The sequence below is a fragment of the Phaethon aethereus genome (genome assembly GCF_964289735.1).
Source record: "Phaethon aethereus genome assembly, chromosome: 1".
NCBI classification, from domain to species: domain Eukaryota; kingdom Metazoa; phylum Chordata; class Aves; order Phaethontiformes; family Phaethontidae; genus Phaethon; species Phaethon aethereus.
The window spans coordinates 220,289,308-220,316,396 of record NC_138575.1 but is presented as its reverse complement, the minus strand read 5'-3'; the positions used below and the strand labels follow the sequence as shown (position 1 = coordinate 220,316,396).

Sequence of the window (27,089 nt, the reverse complement as noted above, 5' to 3'; positions counted from 1 at the left end):
CTTGCACAGATGAATTTGAAACCCCATCCAGCCCGGAAAAATCACGGGCAGCTTTTCCTGCAGCAGTAAACTTCAGAGTCGCACACCTGCGTAAAAGAAAGATTAAAATGAGTTGTTCATTTCAGCGGATTGACCTGAAATCTTTCCAACTTTATCATCCGGGGTGGGTGCTTCCATGCTAAAAATTCTTTGGCAAAAAAAGGCAGTTATTGCTGAAAAGTTGCAGTGTTTTCCCTTCTGGGACGGTCCTAATGCAGACTCAGTACCTGTGCTAGAAGGCACAGACAGGTGTGAGCCTTAGTTATTTTCAAACAACAGTTGCTTTTCTTCCCCGGGGAAAGCTTCTACTTTTGTTTCTCAAATTACTAAGGCACTTGATGGCTGGACGTCATTGGCAACCATAGGAAATATTCTGGAATAAGATACCATCCCAAATGAGTTTTTGTCTTCTCAGAGAGCATTTTGTTGGCGGGGGGGGGGGGAACATTTGTGGGTTGTATCTTTGGTTTTTTTTTTTTTAAGGGTCTTATTTTTACTGGTGTGATGGTTTTTCCCCCCCCTCCTACCACCTTTCTTCAAGTCTGTGTCTTTACGAGATAAACGACGTCTAGTCGGGGGGATATTTTCTCTTCTCTGAATAGCGCTGGGGTGCCGCTGGCGTCTCAGCTCCCGGGCGGAGAGAGGAGGGATTTCATTTGCACACGTATCTCTCGACAGTCCTCTCGCACTTTTTACAGGTCACGTAGCAGCACCAGTGGTACTTGCAGTGGCACCGCTCCACCACTTTGTCCATGTAGGGGTTGTAGCCGCGGCCGCAGCACATCAAGTCGCAGCTGTCGCTCCCGTTGGACGTCTTGTTGCATTGCCTGGAAGAGAGGGAACGTGGTCAGCAAGCTCAAACCCCTGCAAGGGCTTTCCAAACCTGATGCCCAGGATTGCTCTTGCATCACCTGCTGGGACACCCCAAATAACATCCAGCTCCTGTTCGGACTCGCAGGTTGTGCTCGGCAGCTTTCCGGCTGCCTGTCGGCCAGGGGAGGCAGGACCCAGCTCCTGCACACACAGAGGAGCGAGGCTATCGTGATACCTCCACCAGCCCAAGACCTCGTAGTCCGTAGCAATCTGCATTCCCAGGCAGGCTCCAAAGCTGTCTGAAAAGAGCTGGAAGAAGATGATACCCGAAAAAACAAACACCGGTGTTTGTCCAACGCTACCGAACCTGAAAAGGATCGGGGAGGACCCCTGCAGCCACAGAGTGTTTGCAGGGGCTCTGTGCCAATGACCCCAGGCTGGGAAAGCTCCTGAGCCGGCTGTTAGGGCCACAATCCAGCCCTGACCCTATCAGGGAAATCACAGCCGAAACAAGCAGGGCCCGACCCCGCGCTTTCTCCTCCGAGCGTCCCCCCACGCGGTACGAGCGGCCGGGGAGCTGGCCCTCCAACACCCCAAGTCCTGACCCGGGAGCCAGCAGCACGGCAGGAGCGCAGCATGGGATGACAAGTGGCCAAATATCACACAGTCTTCCACTGCTTGTTCTGCTCCTGGTTTTAATTAAAGCCAGGCTCATTGGGATAAGTCAGCCGTTGCGTGGGGTTCCCTCACTTTGTCGGCTTGCAAGCAGCTGGCTTGAGGTTTTCAAAAGTAACCCACGAACTGGGGAATCTCCTCCGTTGATCCATTGATCATGGATCCCCAGCCACTCTCAAAAAAACAGTTATCTCGTTCTCCTAAAACACTCCAAGTTGGGTCGCTGGACATGACAGCACAACAGGCATTGACTTTTGGGTGAGATGAACCGTGTCGTAGAGACGCGATTTCTCCATGGGCTGTAAAGATAGCCCAGGGTGGAAGTGTTCATGTTTGGTCAGAGGCTTGGCTGGACACTAGCGCTGTAGGGTAACACATCTCCTTATGCACCCAGCACCCTGGGGCTGTGAATTTGATGCTGAGCCTTGAAACTACTGTAAAACAGGCAGTTTGGAGAGTGGGGGGAATGCTGACGCCTCTCCTAAATTTTATTCTGGGTGGCTACTTTGGACAGAAACACTCCAAGGCTGGTTTGGGGCAGGGAAAGGAGAGAGGAGCATGAGTTGGAGTCTTGAGCTGACTCCATTAATAGACGCAAACAAATCCATGAGGTTTATAGGAATTCCTCATGAGGTAATGCTTTAGCAGAAGTTACGGGATTAATGAGGTGTTGAGATTTTGTTCTTGTTCTTCCCTTATTTTCTTCTGACTCAGGCGGGCCTCCTGTTTGTTATTTCTGACTCGCATTCCTCTCCAGGTTCAGTGTTTAAAGGCCCCCCCCGCCCTGCTCCCCCTCATTCGGGAGTGTGTGTAAATATTTACAAACCTTTGAAAGCCTCTACCGAAGCCGAAGTCTGCAACCACACCAAGCGTGTTTGCCTAACGCTGAACCAAAGGCATTGTTACTGCCCCCGCGAGCCGGGGCCCCTCCACCAGGAAACCTCCAAATGACTCCTCATAAATGTATTAGTAAATGCACTAAATATTCAGAGCAAAGGTTCAAATATAGGCATGTTGACATTAGAAGAGGGGAGGGTATTCAACAACCTTACTCAGCTTTACCGGTGCATGGAAAGGTTGTTGCCCGGAGGTTTACCTAGGGAAGATGGGGACCCTGCAGAAGCATGGTGAGGGATGTGCAGTGCGTATGTGCCACCTCGTGCCAAGAGTTCGTCAAAATAGCCAAGAAAAGGGATACGGGTCCACTCTGACTCCAATTCACCACTGAGGACATTCACTCCCCAAATGTACAAAGCACTCGACAGTCAAATTTATCACATTCACATAGAGAGGAAAAGTCTTCTACCTGCTGCATTGGGACCTGAGAATCTCCCTTTCCTTGCTCCTACTCCCGTGTTTTGCAAAAAAAAAAAAGTGGATCTACTAAGAGATATACTTTTCCATCCCTGTCCCCATCCCACCCAGCCTGAAATAAAGGCAAAACCAAAATCTTATTAAAAAATCCCCAAGCTTCTCTCAGTTTCAGATAAAGGAACATTCTGGACAGATGGGTTGAATGGCCAAAACAAAGCTTTTGACCCCATCCTGAACCTAAATGGCCTTCTAGAAAGCTTCCCTGACAATGCCACTAACCAGAGAATTTGTTTTCTGTTTTAAAGCACAGGTCTGGATGAATTATCTTTATTTTTCTTTAAACAAGCTGAAACAGAGGTAGTTTCTCAGCTGTATCTACACATGCAAAAAGCAAGTGGGGGAAGACAAAGGAGCGCAAAGACCAGAGTTTACCCACAGAAGCTACCCCTGAGCATCTGCTTTCAGACCCCACGGCTGTGATCTCACCAGACTCCCCACTGATGGGTTAAGTTCAATCTCATTTGTTTTGGGCCCGGTCCAGCATGATTCCAGCAACTCAGAGAAATGCCCTCCTCCCGAGCCTCGGAGAGAAAATACGAAGGCAGGCGATTGCATCTTAACACAACACCGTAACCTCTAGAAGAGGTCATTGGAAGACCGATGAAAAACGATGCTTCAGCCGCAATATCAGCCAAGGTCCTGGCTCAGGAACAGGCTTTTACATTGTCACAGTGCTTTTTCCTTCTTTGTGCAAGAAGGGAGGAGGTCAGCCCTGCTGACTGGACAAATCCCACTCAATACGCCTGTCCAGCATCTCCCCTTTCCAGCCCTCATTTGCAGAAACACTGTAGTACATCATACAGCCTCATCATGGGGGTGGCTCCTCAGCAGAGATGGTGAAGGACATCCCAGCACTTCTAAGAGTCTTCCCCCGGACAGAGAGGCTAAGGGCCATTTCACAGTTACCTCCTGGGGGATTTTCATTTTAAAAGCCATGGGGAGACGTCACACTTAATTTCATTCTGGATCCCAGTTAGCCTTCTATCCCATCAGCAGACATAAGGATAGAATTTTTTTGGTTGCCCACCTGGCACTTGAGAGCCAAACTGAGTCCAACTCTGTACTGTGTCACCCACAATGACATATGAGGACAGGGGTGGGCCAGATGCCCACTGGGACCCCATTCCATCAGTCCTATTGATTGGAAGCTGCTTACGAGTACATAAGAAAAGTCATTCTGGGTCAAGGCAACTGCCTGCCCGGCCCAGTACATCTCGCAACGGCTGTGGGAGGTGCTGTTCAGGGGGGAAAACACAAATCTGGCCACTTTCTGTAGTCCTTCTCCTCATACACCACCAGCACCTGGGCTGTTGCATTAGGGAGGATAGAAGGTATGTTCCTGCCTAGGTGTCCCAATATCCCCTTATGGGCATCTTGGCCATGCATTTGTCTCATCCCTTTCTGACCTCAGGGAAACCATCTGCCTTCATGAACTCCGGCAGCCACAAGTCCCAGAAGACAGTACTGCTGTGTAAAGAAATAATTTTATTTTTTCTCTTTTAAATCCGATTCCTATATTCATTTATTTAGTGCCCCTTGCTCTGGTAATGTCAAGTCGTACAGCAGTACATAAAAGAAAGAAAGAGAAAAATAATTAAAATCCCCCAGGAGGTATGTGACACAATGGACGTTGCTGAAAATGCATCAAAGTGCACAGCTTCATATAAGGTTTTGAGGGCAGAATCTTAACTACTTTTAAATTGCTTTCGCATCCACAAGGAATGACTAGAGACTGACACTGAACAACCCTACGAAAGAGAGTTATCAATAGTACATGTCAGCGAGGAGATGTCAAGGGAGATTCTGGAACCAGCCTGTATTTTCATTAATGAGGAGTAGAGAGTAAGCTTAAAAATTTGTGGATAACGCTCGGGCAAAAGGAGCTGAGAGCATTTTGTGAGGGTGGATTAAAATGCAAAGTAAGCAACACACTTTCAGAAAGATCCAGATAAATGTGGGAATGTTCCCAGGAGAGTCAGAGGAGCAGTTCAGAAAGCAGAAAAGGATGAAGGAACTGATTTAGATAAGTTTGTAAGAAGAGGTGTCTTCCTATCTATAAAAGATTGTTGCAAATAGGAGAGAGAAGAAATGTTCTTTACATGCTGAGGACAGAGGACAAGAAATTATTAGTTTGATTTTAGGTTATGGTTAGTTTGAATTCAGATTAAGAAAAACATAAGTCTGAGGATAGTAAATCCCTGGAACAGGTTGTTTAGGGAAACTGTTTTTATGACCAGAGTAGACAAACATCTTCAGTGACTAGGTGGTCTCGGTTCAGTCTTGCTCTTAAAAAGATCAGGCTCCATGGAAAGTCATTCCCAGCCGTGACATTCCCTAACTCCAACGCTGTTTTGATGCATTGTGACTAGATATGTTTAGGAGAGCGGCTGCAATTTTTTATCCCCTGAATTCACTATCCACTGCAATTTCACTGTGTGAAATTACCCTTTCCATCGATAAATTTATTATTCACAAATCTGTTCAGGAAACTTTATGGTCAAATCCAGGGGTCTCCTTCCCAAGTGGGAAGGATTCAAACTTCCCCAGGGATTAACTGAGAAAAAGCCCAAGAAAGCACAGCTGGCCCAACTACCGAAATGGGCACCAGCTACGAGCATTTTGCCCTGGGAAAGTAGAAATAGCACTGCAGGTGGGAGGAACACAAAGCTACCTTTTTTCTGAATTCCCTCCAGTTTAAACTTCGGGGACGCTCACAGAAGAATTATTTGCTAATTATTATTCATCATTTGTTGGATCCCATGAAAAAATGATAACAATTCCAAAAAATCACTAAATCACCGTACACATTATAACCTACTCAAAGCCAACGTTCATCATATTGCTTCTTGTGGCCTCACCGAGTGACAGAAACTAAAACAGGCTGTAACAAAAAACAAACACCAAATGCTGTTGTCTACCCATAACTACCACTCTTTCCCATCTAAATATGAGTGCTCCTGCTAAGAAATCTCATTGCCCACATGATCACGCAATGCGAAACGTATTTTCAGGGTGGCAGGAAACAAGCGGCATCAAGACAAAGGGCTGCCATTGAAGACGGAAAACCACCACATCCTTTCTTTGCAGCGTTTGATCAGCTCTGCTGTTGGGACCACAAAGATGCCGAGGAGGTGACCACCAGCCACCAAGCCTCTGCCGTCACCACCGAGCAGCAGATGCATGCTCAACTAACTTCATGCGTGTTCCTACCCAAGAAAACATACCAGCCGAAGACACCTTGGGAGACACCGAAGACAGATATTTTATATGGCAGAAAAGAATGAATACGTGAGCAAGGAGGAGCCACCAAAGAATGGCCACGTTCATTGCCAAAGTGAGTCAGCTAAGGAGCGATCAACCCAGCTTCGCTGCAGCCCGGTTTCCTCCCCATCTTCAGCAGGGAGGGACTAGTGTTCGCTTGGCTCCAAGGCTGCTCTGGGAAAGATCAGCAATAAACAGCTCAGTTATCTCTGCAAGGCTTCAGGGGCTGGAGGCTTTTGCATGCACGGCAGAATTTCCCTTTCCTTGGCTTCCTTAAGGGACCTTCAACAGCCTTTGAAATATGATAGGTTGCACCCTACTGATAAAGAAGGCTAATACTTTTGCTCCTTTTCTCACAAAAGAGATCTCAATTTTATAATCTGCTATTATTTATCATTTACTCAAAACTGAAAATGAATTTTTCAGGTAGGAGAACCTGAAGTACCTTGTTAAAGATGTAGTTTAGACAAAAGTTATAAGGTGATTTTGTCCAAGAAAGCTCTGCAATGGGAACATACGAATTTTTTCCCAGTGGTTAATTTGTTGTTTTGAAAGTTGTTGCTGCTCCACAGATCGGCTGCTTTAGATTTTTCTCCAGAGCATTTTTTATTGGCTATGAAAGGGTGATGGTGGCATATAGGCACATGGAGTTTGGCTGGAGTTGATGGCGGCTGTGGTTGCAGCAAGCCTGTTTGCAGGAGCCTCGGACACCGCTTGCAAAACTCGGCTCCTTAATCAGATTTTGAGCACTTCAAAGAGGCCTCAAATCTCAGGTTTGGGTTCAGCTCCCTGACTTTGAAATCTGGATACACCCCAAGCGCTTAGAGGCATGCAGATTTCCAAACCATTTCTAATTTCAACAAACTAAGAAAGGGCAAGGCGTCTTCAAAAAGATTTCGGGCTTGTTCCGAAGAAGGCTTTGAAATCCTTTCAGCAAAGAGCTCTGAAAGGCTTTTGAGTAACCGGGTGCACATTTTCCAAGTGGATTTTCACGCCGTTCCACTACAAGGTAATTCAATTCCCTTTCCTGCCTGAAAAACACACAATCAGTCCACATAATGCAGGGGATAATTAGAGAGATGGAAGCCACCGATTAGATGATCCCTTCCACCCACCTGCTGGTGCAGGTACACCGAAACCCAATACGTCCAAGGTGTTGCCATCAACCTCTGTCCTGCTTCCAGTGCGCTCTGAGCAAGCACCAGACCTGGGAGAGAGGGAGGGGGAAAAGGACTTTTTCTCCATATGACGCAAAACTACCCATTTTTTGTAACAAAAATGCAGCAACCTGAATTTTTTAATCCAGTAACGGGAAAAGGGGTTGTTAATGGGGTCTCCTCCCCTCTGCACCCCTTTGGAGGCAGAAAGTGGGGCTGAAAAGGTGCGGGAGATACCCAGACCACAGTCTCCTGGAGCATGGCGGTAGGGGCCTGAACCCATGTTCATGGCCAGAAAAAGGCCAAAGAGGGAATAGGCAGGTGTTAGAAGAAGAGAAGAGAGAAAATGAACGGAGGGACCACCACTAAAAATCCCTTTTTGATTGCATTTGCCATAAAAGACCTTAAAAATTAGCCTAGCAGGAAACAGTGGGATATCCCCCCAGAAAATTTTGACGTGCAACAAGGATAAAATGTTAAAGTGCCTCCAGGACTTGCCTTATAAAATAAAAACCTGTTTGGGCTATTTCCACGTGAGCATTTTTACATCTTTGCAGAGAAAGCGTGAACCACATTTTTCCCTGCCCTCTCTAACAAGCTTCCCTTTTGCATTCCTGCTCCCTCCTCTCTGTCATTAGGCACTATCTCTGCAGTCCTGCGGCTGGCTGGAACAGAGCCACCACCTTTGAAATACATTTAGAAGTCCTCTTCATGAGAGAAAAATTGAGAAATGAAAAAGGCATCCAAGGGAGGAAGAGGTTAGGGACGCTCCCCTCCTTTTCCCTGCTCCCCCTGAGAAGAAAGGACCGATCTGCAAACACATTGTGTGCATGTTACACTGATTTCCTCTGCTCATTTAACACAGAAAAGAGGCTGCTATGGCTTGTGTTACACGTGCCGATTTTGAGACGCCGGGCATCTTCTCAAGAGCTGGCAGATGGATTGCGATGAAAATGAGCGTAACTACACATGACCTTAAAACTTGGCCTGAGAGACGCCTGCAGCTCAACACGGGACTATCTCACCCTCCTCCCCTCCCACGGCCATCACCATCTTGCACATCCGAGAATAAGGAGTATTTCTTGACAGGTTCCTTTTGAATGTCATCCCCTCCTGCCTTAATATCTTGGTCCTCTAAATCCTCACTCAATCTCACTTCCCGTGGACCCTCGCCTGGCAGGCTCACAATCACTGCTGTCGCCCAGCTCGGGATAAACGGACGCCTGCAATACACATTTTCCTACCCTTGGAAGAAAAAAAAAAAAAAAAAAAATCATTCAAGACCTTGAAATATTTTTCATCCCTAGCTGGGATAAAAAGGCAAAATCTGCTGTAAAATGAAATTAGATGAAGAAGAAGTCACATCCCTCTCCCCCTTAAATGGATTTCAGCTCATGGAAAATGTTTTACTTGGCAAATCCGTGATGAATGTAGTTTGGTTTTGATACAACCTGTTGATTTTACACAATTCTTATAAAACTAATTTCCAAATAACCTCCACAACTTTTTCATTGCAAAACAGAGTGGCACAGCAAAGAGGTCTTTTTCAAGACACAGATTTGACAAAATCCACACAAATCCACAAAAACATCACTTCCACTCAAATGACATTTTCCCTCAAAACGGTTTCAACACATGCCTTTTCCCTACAATCCTCAGGGACCCATAAACATCTTCACTTGCTAATTACTGTTCCACCACCGGGCTGGCAATGAACGTCACCTTGGTATTCCCACCACAGAGCTGACAGATAAGTGCTGTTGTAGAGAACTCCAGCCACTGGTTTTGGTCCTAATGGAAGATATAAAACTGTAACTGCCACAAAACATCAGAGGACAAAAAGGACACGGTTGTCTCATTCAGCTGTTGTCATCTCCTGATCAGCTCTACCAGGTAAATACTGTCTTCGGAGTTGTGGTTATCAATTAAATGGCTGTTGCCAAAGGGTATCCTCTGAAGACCCCTCACCAAATACTTCATATGAATCAAAGGCATCCAAAGAGAATCTTTTCTGCATTTGGATCATTTACTTCATTTCCATTACAGCAAAACATTCTCTCCCTTGAACCAAAGTGGTCCAAAGAGCACTACATCCAACAAGAATTAAAATGAAGACACCCCACAAAAGGGCATGCGCGTGCACCTTGCAACTTGACTGAGTCTCCACCACAAAGTAACATCAAGAGTGAAGAAGAATTACGAGAACTCTCTGAAGAAAGCCAAGCTAGCAGACAGCAACTAATGAGATAGCTTGAAATCCAGCCATTGCAGCCATCTAACAAAAAAATAGGGAAATTCTGCAAAATTCTGGAAGTACAAAATCATTTGGCTGTCGCGGTGTCTGCTGTCCACCTAGAGATGCTCAGATTGCTGAAATGGGGAATTGGTTTGTCTTGGAGGGAATAAACAGATCCTGGGAAGAGACAGGCACGTCTGCTGCCTATGAAAGGGACAGCACTGTGCCCGGTGGAGGTTGGGTATGATGACCTTAAACCGCTAATATTAATGGGATAAAGAACTTTCTCTCCATAGACACGGGCAACACAAACAGGCCTGGAATTTTAAAATGCTGTGGAAGACAAATGCTAAAAATTAAACTTTGTAGCTTACAGGGCTTTTTTAAGGATGCCTGGGAGCACTGGTCCTAATTGAGTGAACACTTGCCTACTTTGAGGAACCTTACAGTAGAGTAACGGCTCATCACATCAGCAATGACTGCAATAAATTACTTAGAGACACTCAACACAATAAAAAACAGCTGCTTGAGCATTACAAGATCCTGCGGAGGTGATCTGCCTGGGGGATTTCAAGAGGTATCTTGTGCCTGCCTGTATAACACAAAAAGGTGTCTGCAGCCTTGTCTTGGCCACAACCACCACTAATAGGCTTGGGCACCTGTAGACCACACCGTATGTCAGAGATATCCTTTACCTGCATGCATGTGTTACCGCCCCAGTTATTTGCCACTTATCCATCCATGTTCCTCTCTCCCCCTTCCCTCTTCAGGGCTCAGAGTGCAGTCAGCACCCTCTGCAGAAACCCTCACCTGTCCTGGGTCCCGTGTGACCCCACTTTCTCGTTCTTCATGCAGAAATCGGGCGAGCTCTGCAGGTATATCAGCTCTGTCTCTTTAACCGGCCTGATATCAATATCCTTTGGCACGAGGTATTTGCGTGTGCCCATGGGCCGGTGAACGACCTTGGTGGCTGATAAATACTTGTTTTTGAGGTCCAATGCAATGTCTCGCAGCTCTTGAAGGCCTTTCCAACAGGTCTTGATAGAGCATGACCCAGAAACTCCATGGCACTTACATTTCATTTCAAGAGAGGCTTTCAAGACCTGCAAAAAGGAATGCAGGAGTTAGGAAATGTCCTTCTCTCACCTCCAAACATCCCACAAGCTTGCTAAAGAAGGCACTTGCTTAGCAGGGACTGCTATAGGAAAGGACTGTTGCTCTGATTTCTGCACAGCCACTCTAGAGTAGCTACTGTGCAAAGGGAATGAGATCCCATAGCTCCTTGGTGATCACTATCAGCCCAGGACTACTTTCAACAAGGCACCGTGGCAGCCAGCAGACAGAAGAGTATTTTGAATTTTGATCAGATATCTACAAAGCGCTGCATTTCCACCCTCTAAATTCCTAAGGAGCCGGAAATCAAAGCAATCCATAAATAGAAAATTAACAACCATTTCTGTCTCCAGCAGCTTTGTGCTTTGGGTAACAGACATGTCAAGGCTCTGATGAATTCAGGGCACCGTCACTCTGCCTTTCTGCTGGCCATGGGGCCAAAAGAGCCTTTTCCTTTGGTTCTGCCCTAGTCTCATTTCTGTAGGACATGGCAGGATGCTGCCAGGAAGGGATGAATGCACCAGCCATGGCAACATGATGTCCCAAACAAAAATCCCTGTTGCAATTAAAACAAAGACTCAAGACATTATGAAAATAAATTAAAAAAATCAGATAGAGTGGGAATGGCAGAGAAAAACACCCAGGGGAGGCAAGTCCGGCATGGTTGTGCTCTGCAAAGGTGAGTTCAGCCCGTAGTTAGGCAGTCAGCTGCCAATGAGCTCAACACGCTCCAAGTTTTGTCTGCTCCAGTGCCTGAGCACAGGCAGCCCTGAAAGGCCCAAGCTGCGTGGTAGGACCAGCCTAGAGAACTGCTGCAGCTCCAGAGGCGGGTGTAGGGGTCACATCTACAGCCCCCTCTCCCCATTTCTCCAGCTTCATGGAGGGCTGCGATGGGGATTTGCTCCTTGGTGCACACCAAGCACCGTGCGTGGTAAGCATTATCCCTCCACTGGATGCAAGCTGTTAAAAGCGGCTTCTGCCAGGTATGGGAATAATCACTAGCGAAGCATTTTGAAAAGGAAAAATCAGCCCCCCTGGCCGCAGGGATGGCTGGGAGGCAGCTGCTGCTGGATGCGTCTGGCAGATGATAATCCTCCACGCTTACACAGCACTTCGCCTGTGCAACGCCCTTGGCAGAGCACGACGGGACCCATCCCCACCGCATCTCCTGGGGCAAGCAAGCCAGAGCCATCCTTGGATGTGGAAAGGGTGGCAACGAGACATCCCACCCACAGTTATACAGGGCTGATAACAGCATTCTGGACCTCCTGAGTCCCAGCGTGAGTTATATAGCTAGTCTTCAGCAGGCCAAAGGAGTTCGGAGCAGTCTGGGAGAAACCTGCTCCTTTCGCTAGCTGATAGAGACACTGAACCTCACAGAGCGACCGACCACTACAGATGATTGTACAATTACAATAACTCTCGTGGATTTGTTACCTGTCTCCCTACTTCACTGTTGTGCAGATGCATCAGTTTATTGGCTTGTGATCCTGATTTTTTCATCTTCATGGGAGCATCTGAAAATTTGGACCCCATGATAAGACCATAGTTGAGGTTGTCTGCACATCCTCCCCATCGATACCCAGGTCCAGGTGTCTCACCTGGGATGGGACCGCAGGAACAGCCAGGGAGGTCCCCGGTGGTGCAGGCCCTGGCAATGGTGTGGCTGATGGCAGCGGCAGAAAGGGCATACACAAATGCTGACTCCCTTGTGCCTGGAAGAGACAAGAACTCCAGCTCAGCCTCCTGTCACAGCTAAACATTCCCCAAAAAGAGACCCACACAATCTGTGTCCCACAGAGCAGCAAACACACCAATTCACTGCAGCTGGGATCTCCCATGGCATCACCAGCTTGGAGCACATCTCCTGAATGAGCTCTTCAACACGAGGCAACATCCCAGCAGGGCAAGGAGGCACATGGACTTATGCAACTTGTCCATTGTGGTGTGATCTGCCCTTGGAGCACGTGAAGAAGCCCCTCCATGGGTTCTCCTGCCTCCTTTTGCCCCTATGCTGGACACTGTTTGCTGGCAGGTCATGGAGCTGGCATGCATGGAGCTGGGGGAGGTGGCGGGAGGCACAGAGCTGCAGCACAAGCGTGCAGGGTTGCTCTGACCCGTGAAAGATGACTGTGTAGCCTCACGCATAGCGTGTACTGCTTGACAAGTCTGCATGTCCTGAGCAGCAGCTCCATGGCTGTGTGCAAGTGCTCCATGACCCCTAATGAGATGAGCAAACCAGATTGGTGGCATGCTTTGTAAGAGATGTGGGAGACTAGGTCTTGGACTCAAGAGCTCCTGGGCATGACTGGCACCGTAACGATGAACATGGTCTCAGAGAACAGGACAACTAAGCTACGTAGTCCCTTCACCTTTCCCTGTGGTAGCAAGAGCCTTCCCAACCCCGGCACGTGCACACACAGACACGCTGCCTGACTCTACTCAGTCATGTCCCCAGCTCCGCCAGCAGTGCTGTTTACCTCTCTCTAAGTCCAGCAGGTAGTTAGGAGCCAGCTCAATGGAAGAGCAGTTCCACCGCATGTCCGAGAAAGTTTTACGGCAGGTCTTTATCACTTCTCGTGCCGCCTGGATGATGGTCTGCATTAACTCCAGGTTGCTGCGGCACAGCTGCACCTGGGAAACCACCAAGCCTTCGAGCTGCTTGCAGTGCTGGGTTTGATTCAGGGCCAAAGCCGAAGGAGTCTTGGACAGAGCTCTGAGGAAACAAGCACATGCAAAAAGGCATTAAAACCCACAAAGAAGTTAATCATCAGGTCGATATTAATTTCTCCACTACCTCCAGTCCAGTGAAGGCTTTGGCCTGGGTTCGTCTGACTTAATTTTAGCTACCTGTAAATAAGTGCTTAGGTTAAGCTGGTGAGAAAGATAGGCAACTATGAAGAATGATTTATCTCTTCTAAAGTAGGTGTTTAAGGTAAGGGGGAAGAAACACCCTCTAGAAGTGTGCGTTTCTCTCCATCATCTAGGGGAGCCTGGACAAAGGTCCTGGGGCATACACCAAGTTGACTGAATGTGTAAATCCTGACGGGAAGGTTTTTTTCTGAAGAATGAAGAGGACGGACCTCCCAACAGAGTGAAAAATGACCCATCAGTTCCACGATAACAGAAAGCTGGATCTTCCAAGACCGTGGTATTCAGTACAAAAAAAAAAAAAAAGTGAAGTTGGTGTTATCAGTGTTTTGCATTCAGCATCTGTCTCATACACTCTCTAAGGATTATGCTAAATGTCATGTAATTAATTATGGAGAAAATCCCTTGCAAGGCCTAGGGAAAAGCCACCAGGTTTGCAAAACAGATGCTTTCCCTTAGAGTTAACGCCAAGGGCCTCCACCTATTCCATCACTGTTGCATGTAGATAAGTCTCTTTCTCTAGTCGCCAAAAACATAGCACAGAAGCACGATGAGAGTGCGTGCAGAGAGAGTACCATGGTCAAAACCGAGAAGGGATCCACTAGCACCAGCGCGTATGTTACTAATGGAAGAAACAACCAACACCCCAAAGACCCCATTGGCTCTTCTAGTGCGCAATTGCCAACATTTCCAGGTAAAAAAGAAAAAAGAAAATGCTGCCACGCATCGTACAGGGCTGCGCTCTTCCTCCCCAAGCACCCACAGCGATCAGCAGAAGCCTGGTGTGTAACTCTCTTTGTATCTTTATGACCTGCTTAGGGTAGTCATAAATGTTATTCATTCCCATAAAACAACTTTCTAGCTGGCTGCATCAGTAACTGGCATCTGATCCTGGCAACACAACCGCCTTAACACATATTTCCTTCTCTCCTTGTTAAATGTGTTGCCTTTCAGTTTCATCCTAAGCCGTCTTGGGTAGTTCGGCTTATTAGCAGACACATTTCTGGGTGCATTTCACTTTATTACTGTAACATGCACGTCCTTCAGAAGGTAAATGAGATGGAAACGGAGCTAAAATTGAGCCCTAACCAAGATCGGGGGTATTAGCTCTGATCTTCGGTTTTCAGGAAAACACATCTATGTTCCACCAGCTCCCCCAAGGTTGGCTTGAACCAGCTGCTGTGTATGTTGGAGCTCGCTCTGGGCTGCACATAACTGCTAACCCCAAGCTCTCCTCCAGCAGGGAAAAGCTACGATCCTTGCTAGGGCTGAGTAGGTCTGCACAGACAAATTCCCAGGCGACTGTACTTCGGCATTTCTGGCACTAGATAATCAGTGGCAAACTTGGAAGGGAAACCACCACTCTGCTAGCTATGTAAATATATACATCATACATATATTTAAAGAGGTCCATTAAATATACAGCAAACAGAAGTTTTGGCCAGTGAATTTCGAGGGAAAGGAAAAAGTGGAGTATTTAATTGTCAGAGATTCTGTCATGTAGTTCATGTCAGTCCCTTGCATGCTGTTGCTCCTGCAACGCTCCCTGCCTGGAGAGGGGCACCTCCAGAAGGCAACTCAGCTTGCCTTAGATGCGAAGCGGTGCTGGACCTGAGCTGGTGGAGATAAAACCTCCTGGTGATACTCTGGGTGCTCAGGCACCTCAGATACATCGTGTGTTTGAAGGTAGAGGCATGGGTCTTCGGACAGTATGAATGTCACCTAACTGCACAGTGTGGACCTCACAGTAGTCCTTAAGGGTCCTTCTTCAGCCCATGGAAAGAAAAAGCCACGTTTAGGGAGTAAGTAGCCCGATGTGCTTTTGAGAGTAGAGTAACATCATGCCTGAGGAGTGCTCATTTTCTGCACTGTCTATAGAGGGAACCCAGGCACCGAGCTCAGACGCAAACATCTGGACTGTATAAGCACAGAGCTGGGTGAGATGTGTCCAACCGCTAGCACTTGGCACCAGAAACCTGTGAAAACTTATCCCAGAAAGCCTATCAGCAACTCTCAGGAATGGGCTGAAATGCAAATCAGGCAAGAAGCCAAAGCAGCTCGTCACTAATAGAGTAAAAATGATAAATACTCCAGCACAGTATGTCCCAGCAGAAAAATAAGCAGGCAGGGTGAGGCAGACGAAATGAGAGAGTTTCACAGCCTCGGCTTCAGGCACATGAGGAACGCTCCACGTCTCTGAGAGATGATGTACTTATGGGGCACCAGATCAGTTTTCTAATCAGAGGTGCCAAGTGACACTTTAGAGACCTTTGGATGTTTCATCTGGCCCTCCAGAAGGATGCATATATCTCCTAGGTCCTGCACCACATTTTCTAATCCTGTATAGAGGTGTTCGGCATCTTTAAAGGACCTGGAAGCCTACACTGAGGCACCTGCATCTCACCTTTACAGGCAAGTCAGGAACAACAGAAACAACCACCTACAATTGGGATGAGAGCTGAATTCAGGCTCCATTGTGAAGAAAGGGGGTGTGATACAACAAGATCATGTTATTACAGATGGCCTGAAATAATCACCATTAGAGAAGCGGATTTATAATGCAACAAGAAAGAAATTCACTTTGTGGAACAGGGAGAATTATCTGCCAGACAGTCAAGAGAGGAAGGACCACGGCCCCGTTGGGGAGGACTCAGTAAGCGGCAGCAATGGCTGTTTCTTGTCGAATGAGCCGAGCTCCATGGAGCCCGCCAAGAATAAAAATGCAAGACGCAGGAAGGTGTTTTCTGAACATCTCCCAGGCCTGAACTTCATGCCTTTGCTTGTGAGAACCTATAATTGGAAACATCTCCAAGCGTCGGGAGGAAAAAGTAAAGGGTAATGGAGATGGAAAAGAAAACTCACAGTTACTGGAGTCGCTTGCTGAGACCGAAAAGTGCATTTATAAATCACAGATCAGGAATGTGAGAGGCCTATTAGGTCATCTAGTCCATGCCCTGACAGCCCAGGTTTGCTCAGTCTCTGTCCTACATTCACAAATGTCTTCCCCACCCCTTGTCGCTCTAAACCCTCCTCATGGAAAGGCACCAACCCTCCCTGCTCCCCAAACTCTGGCAGCACCGGGGAGGGACGTCCACCACCTGCAGAGGACACTGTTGGGGAACAAAGTCCATTTGTGGGGCAGTGGAAAGGAAATCACCTTCCCCCAGAAGAGTCTTGTCCATGGTGGGATTTGGCGGTGGGTGTCTCTCCCATCTCCATTGACCACCGGCACTGGGAGGGAAACCGGGGCCAAAGGGGCACAGCCAGCCTCAATAAAGCAGCCCTAAGGCCATAGGTAGCAGAACAGCCTTTAGTGCTCAATCTGGGGATAAACATCTTCCTTTGAACTCACACCCTTCATCTGAGAAGCAGCACATGGGGATTTTACCTGCTGCCACGCTATAAATGCGGCTTTTCACTGGTTTCTCCTGCTAACATCGTGCTCTCCTCCCTTGACTCTCCCGCCCCATCCTTCATTCTCCAGAAACCTGAGGACAACTGAGGGATGGTTGGTTTGGTTGCTGCTTTTTTTTTTTAAATGTACATATTTGACACATCCCTTTAAATAAACAGGCCCCAAACCAAACATCTCCTGTTTGTTTTATATATAGCATAGCAGGGCTTTCAACTGAAGTTATGGATACTGACAGAAAACCATAAACGTAATTACAGAGGAAATATGATGCATGGATGGATCATGACTTGCGTTTACTCTTTTAATTATCTCAGGCAGTTAATAAATTCATTTGAAAACATGAATGCTCTACAGTGTTAGGTCCTTTGAGAGGTATGGGCCCATTCCTGCAGGTCCGGGCTCCGTGAGAAGACTATTCATAGGAGCAGCAGCTTGGGAGAAGTACCTTCAGATCTGAGCAGACATCAATGAAAACCATACAGGATTTGGTTTACAAGGACCCCTGTGCATAACATACTGCTCCTGGTCAAGCCAAAGGGAGGAAAAATTCCTTAAGTGGTGCAGCTTTGGTGCCCTTTAAAACACCCTTAAAGGGCAGAAGGGTCTCCTCTCTTTCGATGGGGACTCTCTCTAGAGGGCATCTCCCCATCCTCCCTTGTGCGGTGTGACCAAAGAAGGTCTCACAGAGAGACTGTCAATGAATCCATGAACCGCTGCTCCAAACTGTCTGCTTCTCTTTCTGCAAAGGCACTCTCTTTCTGATGCCTGTTCTTAAACCCCTTAATCTTGCAGGGATTTGGGCGAAACAAAAAGACTTAGGCAAAATTACATGGCTGTGGAGAGTGAAGCGCGCAGCAAACTTTAATAGAGGTGGCGACTGGGAGGGTTTTTTGAGATCTCATTGGAGGTTTTTAATCCACAGGAGCCTCATTTTCTCAAGTTTTCAACTAGAAAAGGACTGTTACCCATCTAATCTCCTGGTAGTCAGAGGCAGCCCATGCTGCTGCCACCCTGCCCTGGGGAACCACAAGCACTGAGAAAGCCACCACATCCCCTGGTAAATGCCTCCACTGGTTCTGCAAAGCCTTTTCAAACAGAGCAGCAGGATTTATACAGTAGAAAAAAATAAATTTAAAAAAAAAAGAAATAAAGAGGAGGAAGAGGGAGAGGAGTGGGGGAAAGAAAACCAACCCTGAAGTAAAAGCTTAAAATAAGATCTGCTTTCAGATACAGTGCCAAATCCAGCGCTGGCAGTAGTGGGCACAAGGCCATTGACTTCCAGCCCAAGCTCGACTGAAGTCGATGCCAGCGGCGAGTTGGCTCACCGAGCGCCGAGGAAGGCCATGGAGCTTTGTCAAGTTTTCCCGAGCTGCCTACGGAGCGAAGAGCAAACTTCAAAGCCGTTGTGTGTCCCGTCCCCCCCCTTCCTCGCCCCCAGCCCGCTCCCCTCCCGCCGTCCCCGTCCCGCAGCCCTTTCACGGCAGCTCATCTAGCAGCCCCTGTGCCAGGCAGACGGTCCCCCCGCAGGCGCCCGCGCCCCGATGTCCCGGCTCCCCCCCGCCTGGAGGGGAGAACCAGGCGCTGCCGGGAAACAGAAAATCTTTCCATTTTCTCCCCTGCTTTCTGCTGGCTGCGGAAAGGCCGCGGTGCTGCTCGAGGTCGGTGAGCTGCGGGACATCCCGGGTTCCCCAAAACTCACGGCTGAGCCACCTTTTGCTGAAGGGCTGTGATTTAACCACGGGAATTATGCGGCAAAGCTGACCTCGTGGCTGGGAACGGTACTCAGCTAGGGACGGCTCCAGAGGGCATGGGACATGTCCAGGTCACCACAACAGGGACAGGCAGGGACTTCCCAAAGTCACCCTAAAAACGATGGGATTCCTTAATGCCACCACTTGCTGTCATGGGCTGATCCTGCGAGCCACGCAGAAACAAAACAACCCACTTGCTGCATTTGGCCTCTTCGCAACCAGTCTTGCATTGAGGGTGACGCTCAGCGTAGAGGGACAGTCCAGCCTGTGTGCCTGGCCAGAGAGATGCCAGCCCCCAGGGAGGCAGAAGTGCCTTGTAAGCCACATCCCAACATCTGCAGCATCCACATCTGGCCACAGCTCCCTCTGGTGCTCATCTGTTTTTCAGCTCTACTCAAACAAGTTGCTTTAGCAACCTGCTTGGCCAAACCCAAGCCCCCTTAGGGAAGGGAAAGGGGTTGCAAAAGGAGGTGGGTAAGGTGATGGAGATCCTACATGGGTTGGCCCTGAGACACCTCCCATTGAAACCGATGGCTGCCTCGCCTCCCCAGCCACTGTGATGCGCGACAAGTGCCGATGACCACAAAGCGATGCAAAAAAACCCCGCTCTAAGGATGGGAAAGCGTCTGCAAAAAGCAGCAGGCAAAAATAAGACTCAGGGGCTCATAAGCGTGGAATGGAAAGGCTGCCTCTCCACGGCAGCCCTGATTCTGCAAAGATCTATCCACACCCTGACTCTACATCTGAGCAGCTCCCTGGAACTTGGATGGAAAAGGCCAAAATAAGAAATTTATGCGGCAGCAAGAGCAGGTTTAGAAGATGCTGACTGTTCGTGCACCACGCTGGATGCTCGGCGGCACACACCTCCGTGGCAGGGAAGGGCACGGTGCCAGCCTACAACAGATGGGGAGCTGGACCACAGAACTCCTCATAATAGGCAAAAAAAACCCCGAACAACCCCAAATAACTCCCTTTTACCTTCTCCCCACTTTACTAATTCACAGGGGCTATTTGTGTTACAGGGAAGTCCTAAACGGCTGGAAAGCGTGTTTTTCTTCTCCCTCTGCCATTACATCAGGCGCTGAATCAAAATTGAATTTCCTATCGCCCTTCCTATCAGTCGCTCCCTCTTCCCCAGGCTGGCAAAACCCACCTCCTTATCTTCCCCCTCCCCTCCCAAGTCCCCTTTGAAGCTCGCCTCTGGCAGCGTGCCTCCAACAGCAGCGCCGCGGGCACGAGCCCACGACCGAAACCTTCTCGTAGCACTTTCCTCCCTCTTCACCCCGGCCTTTTTTCCCCCCCCCCTCCTCTCCGTCCACGAGCACGAGAGGGAAGGGGCAGGGTTTGGTTGTACAGCACTGTCCTGGTTTCAGCTGGGATGGAGTTAATTTTCTTCACAGAAGCTAGTGTGAGGCTGTGTTTGGGATTTGGGAGGAAGACAACGAGCACCCAAGTCCGGGGCTGGGGTTGCAGCTCCGAGGTGTTACTCGGCGGCATCGGTCTCTGTTCAGCGAGCATTTACCCATGTGGTTTCCGAGGACGGTCCCCCAGCCCCAGGGATGGCAGCACCGCTGCAGCAGGGAAAGGAAAACGATGGGGAGGGGGAGAAAATTGGCCCGTGTTCCCATAGAAAAACAAGGGCAAGGAAGGGAGGAGAAACAGCAAATGAAAACAAACAAACAAAAAAAACCCCCCACATAATTTTGTGAAATCCCAGCTGGCAGCATCCCAGCTGTGAAGGGCTCTGGGACAGGGAGCGCAGGTCTCCGCCAGGTTTTAAGCAGGTGTGAGGGGAGCCCCGCCGGCGCATCTGGATGCAGTTCCTGCTTCAAATGCCACTTTTATCCCAGCTTTCATCTTCCCCACTGGCTTTGCGAGAGGGGGGATATGTCTGCGGGGAAGGGGAGGAACGGCGACTGCAGCATCTTTCCTCCAACTGCTTCTCCCCCCACCCCATCCCCAAAAGCAGCGCTCGCAGCTTAACCACTCACCGACTGAAAGGCTGCTTTTGCCATCAGAGCTATTAGGGACCTTGCCCTGCCTTCCAGCCTTTTTTTTGTGTGTATCTACAGCTTGTCCCTGTGCTATCAGGTTCCACCTGAAGCTCATCTCGCCCCTGCCCTTTGGAGGAACCCACGCCCTTCGCTCGGGATTTAGCGCCTTGCTTAAGCAGGACCCTAATGCCAAGCGTATAAGCCAGCCCCTCCATTCAGTTATGGGTCTGTACATAAATGCCCTGATGAATCAGGGTGCCATAAAACAGCTTTATTTCTGTGCTGCGCAGAAATAAAGGCTGCAAATGAGTCCAGGCTCTGCCAGCCCATGGGCATGTTGCTAAATGTCCTGCAGAGAGGAGATGCCTGCCCTGTGCAGGGTGCGGGACATACGCAGAGCTGAGCACCTAAATACTCGAGGAAGCTGGCAGAAAGAAATAGCTGGGCTATGTAATTTAGCGGTGGTGACTGCTACAAGGTGTAAAACCAAGACAGTGAAGAGCAAATCAGATCCTGACCCTCCTCTGCTTCCAAGGGGGTCCTTAGAGTATGGAGACAGCAAATGACAGATGCCCTAAAGTAGGTGACGGTTCCTCCCACCTGACCACGTGCATTTAAACACCCTACGGAGGGATTCACCCTGCCTCCCTTTATACATATAGAAGGTGGATGTGTGGTCTCAACCAGCTCCCTGCAGTCCACGACATCTCCAGAGAACGTCTCTTGATGTTTGTGTTAGATGTCTCTCTTTGGAGAGGGTGAATCCCCATCTGGAAGTGGGAAGTCTTTCCCATGAATGCACGCAGGGCAGTGAAAACACCGGCTCCAAACGAGACCTCTAACTTGAAAATGTCCAAATTTAAGACAGTGTTTATAACAGGTGGCACAGGGAGAGCCTCAAGGGCCCGTGATTGGGATAGTGGAATGGGAATTAGACATAGCAGAGAAGGAGGAATAAAACAGGAACCTCTTGTCTCAATTTCTCCACCCAACCCCAAGATCCTCACCTTGGTGCACTAAACCCTACACAACAGACTTCCTGGCACGGCATTTTACTGTGCCTTCTCTTTTATGGAAGATGCTCATTTGAGGCTAGCCCACATCCCCTTATTTATTTTGCGCACAGCTTCAAACCTGAGTAGAAAAGACAGATCACTCATCAAGGACGTGAAACCAGATGGGTGTTGGAGGGGCTTGTTTGTTTGTTTTGCAGTAAGCAACTAATTGATTGCTTGCTTAAGCAAAGAAACGAGATAGCGATGTTTTCACTTTGTTTGCAGTGACATTACCTCCGAGGAAACTCGATCCAGACTTGACCACACTCCCTGGTATTTCTTCACCATCTCCCCCTGCCCCCCTGCCTCATTTTTAACGCCCTTCATGAAACCCAAAGGTTAAAAGGTCCACCAAAAAAACATGTTATCTGTCAAGCATTCCCTGTGGTTGGAGATTGGCTGCATTGTCTTAGCTGCCATCCCTACTGCTCTCAGCTCCTACTCAGCACGACCGGCGGTCCCGGTGGGAGAGTTTCCCAGCGTGGAAGGAGCTAATGCTAGAAACTTCATTAAGTGGCTCATGTGAGCATTCAAGTGTGTGCTTTTCCTTTAGCATCAATGAGGAGCAGAAAAAAAAAAAGCCCCGAGCTTAAACCATGCACATTTTGGAAAGAAGATGGAGACATATTGTTAGCACAAGCCCCTTGTACACACGCTTGAAATCAATGAATGCCCGGAGAAATGCAGCGCTTGCTGCTCTTTAAATGGCTTTACAGTGTGCCACAAATAGTGGTTGCAAAAACGTTGTAAGAGACCAGCAATGACTACAAAGACTTTAAAAATGCAGAGAGATAGCCAGGTACTTACATCCATTTTATCCCATAGCAAAGCCCCGTCTGCAGAATCAAAGACAGAAAACCAGCTAAGAAAAATCGCGGACTCGGCTTCATTTTCTCCACCGTCCCCACTTGCCAAAGGAAATCAGCTTCTCCAAAGAAAAAACAAAAAAAGGAGTTTTCCTAATTTTTCTGCACGACGTATTTCCCTGCAGCTTGGGTGTTGCTCCTCCTTGGAGATGAACAACCTGAAAGGAGAGAGAGAAAGAGCAGGAGCTACAGTTAACTCGGAAGTTTAGCGAGTCGTTGCGAGAGAGAGATCTATTATCCAAATTGCAAAGGAGTGGTTTATGAATCACGAAAAAGTTTGGATTATCCCCTCTCAGTCCCCTCCCTCGCCAAGCCTTGATACAACCTTTCAAGTCAACAGACAGACAAACCGTATGGCTTGAATTACACCCTGAGTTATGGTCTGATTGTGTGTTTCCATTTAACCCTGCACATGGCAAGGCTTCATTCACTGCTTCGGGTTCCCCCACCCCCAAAAAAAGGTTTGAGTAACTGCTCGGGAAGAAAGGGGAAAAATAAAAAAATGATAAATCTTTAGATGAGCCCAAATCTCCAGCTATTCATCTCTCCCTTCCTTCTCTCCAGATTTCTTTTTTTTTCCTCCCCATCTTTTTCTGCAGGGAAGACAAATTATAAAAACTGCATTTCCCAACTTCATGCAGGTGCCCATGCCCTGCAGATGTTTCGGTCTGATCTGTTACAACAAATGTGTTTTGCTCTTTCCCTTCTGCTTTCCTTCTCACCTCATTAACTTTGCCTCTCACTTCTTCCAAGTCCTCGGGCACCTGGAGCTCACGGAAAGGGCTGCAACTTCGTAAACATAAAAATCACATTTGTGTCTCTGGGGAGCAGCCAGGAAGAGACAAAAGCTCTCAAGGACACACCGCTCCCCCTTTTTTCTTGTTCTTTTTCCCCTCTTCAGTCCAAACAAATAAACAAACCAGGTGCAGGATTTAAATTCTTAGAGGGGTCCTCTCTGTCTCCAGGGCACGGCTTGCTTATTTTAGCAGCGGTATTAATAGCAGTAGATGGGTTTCCCTTCAGTTACTCACTTCAGACACCGCTCCGGGCTGCTCTTTGTGGTCTTTGCGGTGGTTTCCCACCCCGTGAGAAAGCCAATAATAAACTAAACAGAAAAACCTGCCTGCCACATTGCAGCTCTGGAGTCTCACAGCCCATCACATGGCACACTGGCAATCCCCAAGCCCTGACCACCCCACGCCGCCCCCTCAGAGGGGTTTGGGATGGGACCAGGAAGGGCTGAAGCCATCGGCATCGCTTCGGGGAACCCCTTACTCTGGGAAAAGCACATCCCACCTGGCCCCAGCTCTGGATTTGTCCCAGCAGCAGCTTTCTGCCTCAATATCCCCATTTGGGGAGCAATTGGGTCACGGAGAAGGAATATTTCTGGGCGTTTTCCCTGCCATCTGCAGTGTATTTTCCTATGCAGGCTGCTCTTTGGCTGCCTTAACCCCGGCGCCTGGTATAAAGGGTTACTAGAGAATTGCTGTTATTACAAAGGATTTTAATAACCTCTAGGGGCGAGTTCCCGGCTCCCTTGAAGTCCGAGACAAAACTCCGACTGACAAGGGAGGCAGGATTTCATCGCCACGGGCTGTTTTTCTTTAATGCCCGCTCAGATTTGGGTTTGATGTGTCCCTCGAAGGCAGCGCTCCCACGAGCATCCAGGAGTGTTTCTTTCAGGGTATTTCTGTATCTTTTAATCTTTGGAAGATCTTTGCTTCCCACCCCTCCACGAGCACACTGGAAACCTTCAAGCCTTAATCCTGCCCGTGCCTTTTAGTGTCCATTTAGATATTTCAGACCCTTTATCTCTCTCCCGTGAATTGCTGAACAACACAAGAGTCGGGTATAAAACATCTCAGAGGCTCTAAAACCCGCCCGCTAATCCTGACCAGCCCACATCATCCTCTGCTTTGAAAAAGTCACAGTTTGGGGTTTTCTACCCCCTCAATGAGGAATAGAAACGATCTAACCACCCCATCCCCACCCCAAGAGCTGCGAGCTTGGCCTGCAATCGCACCCCTGTTCTTTGTGGAGGTAATAACGCCTTTTTCCACTCAGTGCAGCACAGGTTACGTTTGCAAGAGGAATTTGCAAGGGGAGGGGAGGGAGACGCTTTGGGGCAGACGTGATGTTTACAGCTCTGGAGAGCTCTGGGTCACTGATCAAACCAGCAGCAAGTGGCCTGTGGACTCCTAAAAACCAGAGCTGTTTTTAACTTAAAGCTCTCTCTTCTCTTCACCCCGAGGCTGTTTGCAGCCAGCCCCGCTCTCGCACGAAGCAAACGCTCCCATCCGACACCTCCGAGAGCCCGGTCCCGGGGATGGGAATAGGCAATATGAGCCTATTAATAAACATGTGAGTATCCACCTCACATTTTTCCCACTTTCCCACCCAAGAAGGAAAGACATCCACCTGACCCCGCTGCCAGCCTGCAGCTCTCCCCGGCAGCACAGTCGCCTGGCTTAGGGGTAGCGCATCCCCAAACGACCTGCGGTGAGGATGGGGAGCAGGGACAAGGAATGGGGGGTGGTGGGGCCCCTAGGTCTCCCCTCACCATGCAACCTCTCCTCTCGCTTGCAGCTCCCCGGTCTCCCCTCTCCCTTGCAGTGCTCTGCACCTCCCTTCTCCGTTGCAGCCCCTGGGTGTCCCCGCTGCCCTGCGGCCTCCGGGTCCCCTCTCTCCTCTGCATCTCCCTTACACTTGCAGCCCTGAGCCTCTCCTCTCCCGTGCAGCTCCCGGATCTTAGGCGTCCCTACGCCCTTCTCCATCTCCCCCCTCCCTTTTAGCCCCCGGGGCTCCCCTCTCACTTCACCCCCCGGGTGTCCAGTCTCCTTTGCAGCTCTTGGGTCTCCCCTCTGCCCTGCAGCGCATCGGTCTCAGGTCTGTCTACACCCTCTGGATCTCCTCCCTTGCAGCCTTTGGGTCCCCCCTTTCTCCTGCACCCCACTGGCTCTCGAGGCTCTAATGCAGCCTCCGAGTCTTCCCTCTCCCTCCATCCCCCCCGCAGGCTCCTGCTCTTGGCCACCCCCGCCCTGGCACCTTCGGCGTTTTCGGGGGGCTCCCGCCGGGGCATTGCCCCCTCCCGCAGCTCCCGGCAGACGGCTGGCAACCCCCCCGCCCACCGGTCCCCGTCCCCGCTTACCTCCGCGGACGCGGCGGGGCCGGGGGCTGCGCGGGGGCCGGGGCGGTTCTGGCGGGGCGGCCCGCGGAGCCGCCTTATATGCGGCCCCCTCGGCTTTGATATGCGGCGTGATGTCAGCCCGGATTAGCATAACAAAGGGCTCCGCGATTTGCGCTCCGCGCCCCGCGGATCCCCCCACGGGCCGGGGCCTCCGTGCACGGGGAGACCCCCCCGGCCCCGGCAGCATCCCCCCGCCTCCTTCCCCGGGGGGCGGGGGACATCCCCCTGGGAGCCGGGCGGGGGGTGCCCGGGGGCGGCCAGGACCTGGCCGGGCTGGGTGCCGCAACCCTTAACGGCGTTACGCTAATGAGCGGTTAATGATTACAACAAAACCAGCGAGTTCGCGTCTCACCGGAAACCTTTAAAAGTTTCCTCTCAGGAGGGTGATTAGCGCTTGCCGGGCTGCGCGGCCGGCTTCCCAATTAACGGACAAAGACACTTTTCATGCAGGCGGCTGTCAGGTGGATTTCGCTGTCCTGCGAGGCTGAGAAATCACGACCCGGCACAGTCGTGACGCGGGCTGCGAGCGCGCGACCGGCCGCGCCGCGTCCTGCCGTCAGCGCTACCTCGCTACCGCGTTTTCCTTGATCTGCCTTTAATCGGTTCAGCTGTTGCGACCGGGTGTTCGCTTTCACGCCAGTATCGGGGATGGAGGCTTGGTGATTGCCTCCTAGGAAAGGAGGAAGAAAAATAAAAAGAGGAATAAAAGAAAGAAAAAGAAGGAAAAAGGAAAAAGAAGGAAAAGAAAAGAAAAAGAAGAAAAAGAAAAGAAGAAAAAGAGGAAAAAAAGCAAAAGAAGAAAAAGAAAAGAGAAAAAGAAGAAGAAAAAGGAAAAGAAGAAGAAAAAGAAGAAGAACCTTAAGAAAGAAAAGCAAAACTGTCTTCTCAACCTCAAGCCTCATGGGTCTGAATTTAAGGCGTCTGTGTCAGTTAGGGACTCTGAACAAGTGGGTGCTGGTTGCAAAAGTACCCATGGAATTTTGCTCATTCAGTTTAATAGTGGGTTTCAGGTGGATGGAAAGAAGAGAATAAATGCTTTAATCTCAGGACCAAGAGACTCAGAATAAATTTCCTAAAGGTCTATTTTCAGACCAGCTCTTTTTATAGGATAATATTTTTATGTATGTGTCCCTGTGCCCGAAAGATTGCGTTCCTATGCACGGGTCACTAATGGACTTTTCTATGTGAACTGCAAAGAACCCTGTATACACAATCCCAAATTCCCAAAGCCACTATATTATTTGTTTAAGACCCAGTTTTGCCAGCAGCTTTGCACAGTATG

The 27,089-nt window shown here is 49.1% G+C and overlaps 1 protein-coding gene across 1 annotated transcript; it reads right to left on the bottom strand.

Annotated features, from left to right (window-relative positions):
- Positions 1–164: 164 nt before the first annotated feature.
- WNT11 (Wnt family member 11) lies at positions 165–22,644 on the bottom strand (the record flags this gene model as incomplete). Its single annotated transcript, XM_082010495.1, has 5 exons — positions 165–866; positions 10,366–10,658; positions 12,106–12,383; positions 13,149–13,384; positions 22,562–22,644. 5 exons carry the CDS (start codon positions 22,642–22,644, stop codon positions 692–694), a joined length of 1,065 nt encoding a protein of 354 aa, XP_081866621.1. The 3' UTR covers positions 165–691.
- Between the last annotated feature and the right edge of the window lie 4,445 nt (positions 22,645–27,089).